This window comes from Fukomys damarensis, unplaced genomic scaffold (genome assembly GCF_012274545.1).
Source record: "Fukomys damarensis isolate Sample0158 unplaced genomic scaffold, DMR_v1.0_HiC HiC_scaffold_38, whole genome shotgun sequence".
In the NCBI taxonomy this organism is placed as follows: domain Eukaryota; kingdom Metazoa; phylum Chordata; class Mammalia; order Rodentia; family Bathyergidae; genus Fukomys; species Fukomys damarensis.
This window is the reverse complement of record NW_022900950.1, coordinates 61,628,340-61,639,089: the sequence shown is the minus strand read 5'-3', so window position 1 is coordinate 61,639,089 and position 10,750 is coordinate 61,628,340. Positions and strand designations below refer to the sequence as shown.

At 34.3% G+C, this 10,750-nt stretch overlaps 1 protein-coding gene across 1 annotated transcript in view; it reads left to right on the top strand.

Moving 5' to 3' along the window:
- Nucleotides 1-10,750, top strand: part of Diaph3 (diaphanous related formin 3) — a 479,227-nt gene that overhangs the window by 246,460 nt on the left and 222,017 nt on the right. Inside the window, exon 21 of the mRNA XM_010636939.2 lies at nucleotides 10,450-10,689. Within this exon, the coding sequence (XP_010635241.1) occupies nucleotides 10,450-10,689 (240 nt within the window). The remainder of the gene's footprint in view (nucleotides 1-10,449; nucleotides 10,690-10,750) is intronic.

Sequence of the window (10,750 nt, the reverse complement as noted above, 5' to 3'; positions counted from 1 at the left end):
CCCCTCCCCTTCCCAGGAATGACAATGTGTGCTTTGGCCTTAGCTCTTTCCTTCTTGCTGAATTTTTGTAACCTCCTTTAGAATTACCTATTACCTGCACTGCTGGTTGTAGTAATTACCTGCATTCAGAAACTTCTTTTTCCTGAATTTAACATGCACTTTTTTGGATGGGGTACCTGGGATCAAACTCAGGACCTTGAGCTTGGGAGGCAGGCACCAAAACCACTGAGCTAAATTCCTGGCCTTTAACATGCAGTTTTGTACTTAGGTGTTTCATGATCACAAATCTCAGGTATTTTCACATCCTTTATTATATCCATTGCCTAACTCCCGCCTTTTGTCTTAGCTTCAACAGACTCTAGTTTTTGCCATTTCTTAGTCATTTTCCACATATTTCTCCCTCTCCTTAAATTTTAAATCCCAGATCTAGGCTGCATGGTATACTTAGACACAGCAATGAGCATACTTTTTTTTATTGTAAGGCAAAAGACTTGCCTAAAAAAATGTATCACAGTGATTTAATTAGAATGTTCCAAAAATGCACCTGCCAAATCAGTGATCTAAATTGAAGCATGAATCCAAACACTGAGTGAATATCTGAAAGGCCATTGGTTTATTTTTAGAAGTCCCTGAGTGAATTTTATTTGTCCTAGTAGAGAAATAGACTAAAAAATGCAGTAAAGACTAAGAAACACAGCAAGATGTCATTGTTAATTAATAGTATTATGTGTGGAGTAAACAAAGAAACACTTTTGACATTGACATTATGGCATTAGAGAAAGAGCAAGCTTTTGTAAAACGTTATGAATAAAAGAAAAGGCAAAGAATCATTTAAAAGTATTTTGAGTATTGTTTGAAATTATGAGCAGGTTACCAAATACTGTGCAATATGCACTTCTACTCTTTACTTTTGAATGAGCTAATCTGGAACATAGGGGACTTTTCCTGTGTCAATCTTTGTATTTCCAATACCTTCTCCCTACCTCCCCAGAGTACCACCAAAACCTGAATGTTTACTGGCAATATGAGGTCAAGATAAAAGGGGCGGCTTCCTGGAATGACACCACAGGACCTGACAACATGGTTATATTTTTTGTTTGGGTCCTACGTCCCCACATTAGCTTTGCATTTTGCTCTGTGATTAACGTTTACTTCATCCCCTGATCAATCTTGAACATGTAATTAATTAACAACTTGAAAGTTCTGAGGATTTAGCCAAAGTGACTCTTGAATGGAAGTATCATGTTTTATGGTAGTTTAATGATTTCTCAAACTGCCTCTTTTGTTAATCGAAACTCTGAAAACCATTCAGGGATTACCATCCTCTGAGTGTATTTGTTTCATCAATGTTAATGAAATAGCAATGGAAAAACTGAAGTTAAAATCCAATATAATAGAGCTATTAATATATGATATTGCTGAGAAAAAAAGCATAAACTCAAAGATAGTGAAACCATGCCAGCTCATAAAGGTATATATTTTTGTATTTGTGATTTTCTGAATATTGACTGTATTTTAGTGCCTATGCTTCATGCTTTCAATGCACTGTCCATTTCTGCACAGCAACTACTTAACTCTAATTATAAAATTAAATGAGTTTGTCACTTTCATGCTTAAAATACTTTAGTGATATTTATGTCATGTTTATTAATAAAGCCATTCAGCATTGTTTTTATTAGTAATAACATAGTCTATTGTTTTGTATCCCTTCTATTTTAAACCTGCTATTCTTGTAGTCAGTGTATTAGTCTAGTCTTGCCTTTTTTCCAATCTGACATTTCTGCTGTTTTCTCATGAGTTTTAAACCATGTTAAAATTATTTAGGACATTTTTATTTAATATAGTTACTCATATGCTAGAGCTTGAATCTATCATCTTAGTATTTTCAACTAATATCTATTCTATAATACTCATTGCACTCTTGGATAATTTTAGTGCTTATTTTAATTAATCTTGCTGTACTAGTATGTGCTTCCAAATATATATAAATGTGCAGTATGTATTTCTAAGAGATTCTGAGTCTCAAAAGCATTTCCTATATATTCACGTATGTAACATACCACTTCTTGTGTTCACTTCTTTGTGCACATCTGTTTTTCACTGGGAATCATTTTTCTTCTTGTAAGATTGCCTTTAACATTTCTTCTAGGGCTAATTGATCTTTTTAGTGATTTCTGACTATGTATCCGTTTCTCAGATTACCTCATTTCTTCAACCTCATCGTTTACCTCTCTAACTCTTTGTCATTAGATTTAGCTGTGTCTTGTCATTTTTTCCCAGTGCTGGATCTAACTAAGACTTTAAATTAGGTGAGGTTTATTGTAGATCTCAGTTTCAGTCCATGGTCAGCAGGCTTTAAGGCAGAAACAGTGTGACAGGGCCATGGCAGAGAAAAAGGTGCTCAACTGATGGCCTCCAGACAACAAAGACAGAAGAGTATGAAGCAAAAATGTACCCTTCCAAGTCATGTCCCAAAGGCCCACTACTTCCAGCTGCACCCCACCTTCTCAGAATTCTTCAGCAGATGAGCAGTGATCCGTTCACATTCAAAAACCCACCTGTGAACACATGGAGTCTTTGTTAAATTGCAAAGCTGTCTTCAGTTTCTTCTTGCCATGGTGGGTTTGCATTTATTCTGTTCCTGCTACATAGACCTAAATGCCACTTCCTTATAAAGGTACTCATTATAATGATACACCCTCTTTCATTCTTTATCTATATTACATTCATTGGTAAATAACACTTATCCCTGTCTAAAATGATATTGTCCTTTTGCTTTCCTATCATTTTCTTTCCTTTTGTTCACTTATTTATCATAGTATACTCCATGGAACAGAACCTCATTTTCTTATTTACAGTATAAACACCCAAGAACATATACGTATTTAATAAATACAAAATGAATTGTGTAATCATATCCTATTCTGACATAAATCTGTAAATAGGTGCTACCATTGCATAGATAAGGCAACTCAATTTGTTCACTCAACCAGTGACTATTACAGCTCAATTATGAACTATGGCTTTTTTAATATCTAGGGCCATGCTTTTATTTTTTGATGTTGGCAACCTCTTTTCTGTTTCTGTTTGCTTTACAATGATGGTGAACCTTTTAGAGCTTTCAGTGATAACACCCAGTTGCAGCACGCATGCCATAGGTTCACAATAACTGCAGGTGCATTCTGTACTCAAAGTTGCTTAGAGCAGTGATTTCTGTATGCTTCATTACTGGAGCAGTTTACTTTTAATATTGATGATTAACTTGGATTTAATAATAGATACAAATTACTTTAGAATATCTAAATAGGAATTTGAAGTTTTTGCTGTTTCAAAATTTTGGAACTTTTGTTTCTAGTCTTGATTTTGGGATCTTAAATCTTCTATATAGATAACTAAAACATATATGGTTACGTCTTTAATGTAAATGTGAGATTTGTTTTTTGCTGGTGATTTTTGTTTTCTTTTTCTGATATGAAAACATGAAGCTTTCTAGTGAGACCATCTATGTACTATTGAAATTTTATGGTGCAATCTGCTTAATTTGTTTCATTTGGAAAAACAAAACAAAATATCATTATAGTCATATACTAATTACTAGCCATGCGTCATTCATTTAAAATAAAGCCTAAAGCATTTTGCAGTTATAAGCAAAAAGGTCTCTTATGATTCTTCACTTTGCAAACCACATTGTCTTAAGGTTGCTTTTTAGAGCTATCACGTAGGGCCTGAAAGCGTTTTGTTTTGTTTTTTTTCTGTAATCTGGAAATCTGATTTCATAGGTCATATATATTCTTCCAAGACTACTTGGGAAACATAAAGGAAAAAATGAGGCTGGACTTAGGAAACTATATTACTGTAGAGTAAAGAAATTTGTTGAAGTACTGGCTTAAGGTATAATTATTGCAGATACATCTTTTTCTTTTCTCTTTTATTCTGTTTGTGAAGGTACCATTGTTCCTAGAAAGCTCCATGAAGTTTTGTCTGAATAAAATTGAGTAGATACTACATTGACAATTCTACCATTAGGTGTGCTTGTCTCCTTTGACAAAATATGGAAATTTGATGAACATATACTATATGCATGCTACTCATACATGTATACAAGTTCTTTATGAGAGTCCCAACATCTTCCCATAGATGACTTATTCACTGTACAGGAAGAAAAATTTGTAGATATTACATTGTGTAAACACACACAAATATACATAGAGTAGGAGATAGAATGTGATTAGCCAGTTATTTATATTTTGTCTAATTTTCTTTGTCTCAGTGAAGAATTTATTTGTATTTTTTAAATATCAAGGATTCTGTTTATGGTAGCACCCAAAACAGAAAATACTTAGGAAGAAATTTGATAAAGGACAAATAAACTATTAAGTGATAAAACTGGACAAAATATGTGTTCAGATAATGGATATCAGTAGAAAAAAGCTCACATCCTTGAGAGAACAGAAATTCATGAATCTCATGAACACCCATCCTTTGGTTTGGTGAAAATGTTCCAAATACAGCACTAAAGGCAAGTTGGAGCAGGGGATGTAGTTTTCTCTGAGACGAGGAGGCAGAGATAAAAATTTATAGCAGTAAGACAGGTGGGGTCTACAGGGCAGGGCAGGGCAGTAAAGAAGAAGGAATTCCAGCACTCTTGGTGGGATCTTCCTTGAGCCTGTGTCCTGGGACGGGAATGTTGAGACAGTAAGCAGAACTTGTCGAATAGCATCCTCTCCGATGAGAGTGGAACAGAGCTAACTAGAGGTCCACCGTTACTAAGAGGCACTGGATTTCTGGTTACTTTATTAACAGACTTGGCATTCATTTGACATAGAAAAATGTTGTGCTTTAAGAATGAGGGGCACCCTATAAAGATGCACGCAAAAAAAAAAAAAAAAAGCCCACGTCAAGTTTTGTTGTATTCCTCAGGAACAACATTTTGGAAATTAAATACCATTAAGTTTGAGGGGCTTAGGGAATATCTTTTAACTTCCACACAGCTCCACTGAAGAAGTATAAATTAAAGTCTTTACAACTTAAGGTGATCATTTATTGATTGATTTACCTGCTGGAGTAAAAGGGACATTTATGAGCTCCGAATAATCACAACATTTCCCATGCATAATGTTCAATACTAGATTAAAATTAAAAATAATAAAAGGAGATGTTTTGTCAGGAAAGCAATATCATATCCCACATGGCCCAGAGTTTGTTTTCCTTTTATACAAACCATTATGATCTGCCACGTAAAGGTACAGGATCCCAATGATGAATATAACTGTACTGTATGCTTAAAAAGTACCAGTAGACTCAATAAAAAACCACAATGTGGATATGATGGATATGTTTAAAGAATTGGAGAAAACAATCTTCAAAGAATTTAAAGAAAACATGATCTTAATTAATTAAGGAATATTTTCAGGGAAATAAAACTCTTAAGAATTTACCATATAGAAACTATTCAACTGAAAAGTTGAATGACTAAATTGAAAAATTTGATGTATGTGTTTAATAGTATATTGGAGAGAACAGAAGAATCTGAATTTGAAGGCAGATTTATAGAGTATTTTGTCTTAGAAATGTGCAAGTCTTGGCTTTACTTTGCTCCTATGAAACATGTAGAAATTGTACCATATGTACTTTGCTGTTGTATGGTATTCTTAAATAATTTTAGCATAGAAGCTTTAATATCATAAGAGCATATTTATTTTAAAAAAACATTTTTGATATTCTGAGTACTACCCAGACATAAGGCACTTGAAGCCTTTCTCCAAATGCAATAAACTTTTTTTTCCTGAGAATTCTAGAGATCATGAACATATTGGCCTGCTAACAGTGGAAGATAAACATATTTTTCACATAATTAGAAAAATTGGGTTCAAAACTTCTAAGTATCTTCATTCTGCTACTAGATAACACTACTTTCTCTTATCTTTCACAAAATGCATTTTTTTCCCCTTGTTCTTGCTTCTTCTCCCTCAGAGAATTGAAGAATGTGCCAATAGAGAAGGATGAGTAGAGTGCAACATGGAGCCCCTACAAAAGTAGATCTAGAAGAGTATTAAAAAATCAGCATAGGAACAGAGAATTGGACATACGGAGAAGTGAATGAAATACCAAGATTAAGTAGCAAAAGGAACTCATAGGGTCATTCTCTATCTTACCAGTAACTGCTATGAGGAAATTAAATCCATTCTTATAAGTAAAATACACTTATAATTATATAATACATATAATTCCAGATACTGTTTCAGTTGGAGCTGTTGATTTCCACACTGTGATGATAAGTAATGAGACCACTTGATCAGCAGCAAGCTACCTAAACGCTAGATCATATTCCTTGTGCCTGAAGGAGGCATTTAACGTTCCTGGAACCTCTTCCCTTTTTTCGTTATAGTTTGGTATTTACAAAGTACATGAACTAAAGCTTTGAGTATTAAAAGTCTATTAAGATTGAAGCTAGGAACTTATATCATTATACTGTAGTATTAGAAAGTTAAATTAGCAGTTAATTTTTATAATAATTTAAGGAAAAACAATAACCACAGTACTAACGTTTCCTGTAACTACTTCTAAATCTATGCAATAGGATAGAAAGGGCCTCAAATTTTAAATATGTTGAATCCTGAAAATCTCTTATTTATATTAAAAGTAATGAAAACTAGATACAATATTTAAGTTAAGCATCATTGGTGTAAAGATGTCAAATATATTTGCCCCAATAGACTAATGATAAAATTAAAATTGTTTGTGATAATTAGGGGAAATTCTGGCTTTTGGGGGACCTTTCTTCTACTTGTCCCTTGAGATAGAATTAGAGCATGTGGGCTATAAGAGCATGCCTTTCAGAGCACTGAGCCCAGTCTATACTTGTGGATTCACTGATTTTTCTAAGTCTTTTCATTTTATGTTGTCCTTGCTCTTTCCCAAATGTTGCCAACAAACAACATTCTGACATTAAAAACTCCCCATAGGGTTCTGGAGATTGCTCCTTGTTTGATTTTCTTTCCTCACGGCTTTTGTGGCTTTACCACTCTGGCCTGTGATTTCTGTAGTGATGGGGTGTGGGAGATTTCAGGACTACCTCTCTGCCTTCAGAAAAATAGGGTGAAAATCAAAGTAGCCTTTGTCTTTGAGATTGAGCTTCAGATTATACTTCACTGTTGTCATAGATTTTGGGGTTGTTTATATTGCAGAGATCCTGTAACAATAACTAAAAGCGTACCTCTGTGAAAATGAAATTCTAATTTCTTACAACATTTTAATTGTTAATTAGCTTACAGTTTGCTTTCAATATTTTGTTGCCTGACCTCTTTCTTTCTTCCTTTTTCTTTCTTCCTTCCTTCCTTTTCTTTCCTTTCTCTTTCTTTCACCTTTCTCTTGCCATTCACAGTATTATGTGATAGGTATAGTCCTCCATTTGGTCTTTGGCAGCCACATCAGAGTTCTAGCTTTCTTAACAGAAAGATAAAATGAGTATCCCCAGTTTTGATTGAATATGGCAAGTTTTGAGCCTGAGGAAGCACTGTTCTTCAAGCTTTCGCCTTGCTCCCCACCTTTCTACCTTTTTCATTTGATTCCATCTGAAGAAACAAACTTTGAATTAAATAATGAGATAAAGAATCCTGTTTTTATCATAGACTTCTAATGATGGAGTATTGGTTTTAATTGGGTTATCCCCCCTTTAATAAAATGATCATTGCGTCATTAAACCATGAACCAAAGACTGGAATGAGTTCCAAGTGACTTCTCAAGTTCTATTCCAGGTCAGCAGATTTACTTATTAAAATCCATTTATTTGATAACAAAGTATTAAATTATCCAAATTTAGAAGAAAGAATCATATGCAAAGGAAAACTAATTAAAAAAAAAACATTGTTGCAAACCTGGTTTTTAGGTTATCCTTCCTTACTTTGCTTTGTCGGGGTTTTTGTGCACTTGTAGCAGTTTGTTCTACATTACATCATTGACTTTGTTTTTTCAAGGTACCTGTCCCCTAGTGCCAGATAGACTCATTACTCATGCAAATCTGGGTTATATTTTTCTAGGAAAATTAATTACTTTATTCTGGCTACATATGGTTAGTTTGTCAGCAGGAAAGCGTTAACATATTTTGAGGTGCTTTAATGTAGGCATTTCAGCAGTCTTTTTTTCTTACTCCTTTTTCTGCATGAAATAGTACATTAATATATGTTAGAATGAAAATGTAGTTTGTTAATGCTAATGTTTTTCATGAGGTTCTAGAGAATTCCTTCGCTGGTTTGTTACAAAGTGCCATAAACCTGATTTCATAGTTAGGCTTAAGGGCACTGATGAAAAGCACAAATGCCATGGGTCCAAGCACTTTAGGAGGCATCAGGGCACTGGGCATTGAACCTAGAGCTTTGTGCATGCTGGACAAGTGCTTTACCAGAGTACATACCTGGGCCTTTTTCTTTATATTGAGCCAAAGTCTTGCTAACTTGCTCAGGTTGGCCTTTAGCTTGTGATCCTCCTACCTCAGCCTGCCAGCTGGCTTGGATTACAAGTGTGTGCCAACAACCCAGCCAATATGTACCCTTTTAACCACTATCATTATATACACTATGTGCAAGTGTCTTTTTATGTCTCAGTATTTAAAGGCTATATTAAGTGTAATAGAGTATTATCCATGTTGCCAATGTACTATGGCTATCTTCCATTTGCATTGTTAAAGAGTTAAAAAAATCCCATGGAAATGAATCCATTTAGTGACAGTCCATGGATTTTATGACAAATCAAATGACTTTATGAGAAGTAATTGCATTTTTGTGCTAGAGTTATAATAGTTTTAAAAAATTATTCATACCCAATAAGAACTGATACTCTAATCAAGCGACCTTTTATCCTTTTTTAAATTTTATATTGCTTACAAACTAGAAAACACTTAATTTTTCTAAAAATATATGTTGTATTTATAGTCCTTTTTTATTGTCTAGGAAAAAATATTTTTACAGGGGAAAAAAATATTTGTCCTAGATGGGAAAATGTGAAGACATTTTTTGAGGTCAGAGAATTTGAGAGCACTAAAGTATGTTGTTTAATGGACTTATTATTTAACTATTTCAGTGGACTGGTAGATTTTTCTTGTATGCACATAAATACTTAACATGCCATGTGGCTGGGTTGTGTGCTAAGTATATGTCATATATTTATACTATTTCCTCATGAAGTGTTTTGGTCACTACAACGTTTGGATTCATCTGACTATATTCTCAGGTGTCTACTAATTATTTATTGCCTCGTTTTTGTAAGACAAGTAGGTTGGGTTATTGTCATTAAGGCTACATCTGTATTATATTGTTGTCTACTAAACTTTTGTATATGTTAAATAGTCATTAGATTAGGGACACATAACTTTCTGTCTTTTGAACAATCATGATTTTATTATTTTTGACATCCTACAAGCTTCATGTAGCATTAGCCTTTTGTTTAGTGTTTGTAGCAAGGAGAACTAGTCTCTATTTTAAACCTGTTATATTTTGTCATTAAATTTTTGACTGGTTTTTCCTCTCGCTGCTTTTGATTTTACAATAGTTGAACTTCAAGAATTTTGCTATCACTGCCCCGTCAGTATGATTTAAGACTCAAATTCTGAATGCTTTTGGTCAAGGAGTTTCTATCAGGTTTAAAGACAGTATGTCTCCAGCCTGTGGGAAATGGTTATCCTCCTTCCGTGCACTGATAGAAGAGAGGGAATAAGCTTAAAGATAGGCAAGAATATGGACCTTTGTTCTGTTTGACACCTCCAGCCCCTTCATTCTCAGCAGAGAAACCTGGAGTCCCAAACAGGGTTAACTGGGCCCATGAAAGACCTGTGGCTTTATCCCACTTCTATCTCCCTGACTCCCATGTTTGCCAACTCTGATTCTGCTAATTTAGTAAGTGTCAGGAGTCATTCTGCTTTCTGTGTTTCTGAAGAAAGTCAATTTAGTTCAAATTGGGACCTATTTACTCTCCCTCTAACACATACTGTTAGTCAGCAGGGCTTCTGAGGACAGCAATTGCTATTTGAAGAAAACATACCCTCTTTAGACCTTTCTGAACATGTTTTAAACATGACCTAGTATTTCAGTGTTGAACAGGGATGCTGTAGAGTAATGATATGAATGCTTTATAATTTGTTGTCTATATATCATATTTCCTCCTTAAAATTTAGGCTTTTTAAAGAAGGGTTACTTTATCACTTAAACTTTATTGTTTCATCAAAGTTTCTTTTTTATTACACATCTAAATTGTTAATTTTGTTTTTGAGGGATGACTCTGGATTTCTTACAAAAACAAGCAGGGATTTTCTCTCTTCCTGCCATCAGTTTTAGGGGGCATATTGCTTCTTTGATACTGTCATACCAATAAATCATCCCAGATTACTTGCAGTCGTACAGTACTAAAGTTATACCATGCATTTTAAAGGAAATCTGCTATTTTCTTTTCAATCAGATGAGCAATGTGAAGAGACTACGGCCACGGCTCAGTGCTATTCTCTTTAAGCTTCAGTTTGAAGAGCAGGTGAACAGCATCAAACCTGACATCATGGCTGTCAGTACCGCCTGTGAAGAGATAAAGAAGAGCAAAAGCTTTAGCAAGTTGCTGGAACTTGTATTGCTAATGGGAAACTACATGAATGCTGGCTCCCGGAATGCTCAGACCTTCGGATTTAACCTTAGCTCTCTCTGTAAAGTGAGTTTGGTTTTTTTTTTTTTTTTTTTTTTTGATCTATTTTTCTCTGAACTTTTTTTTA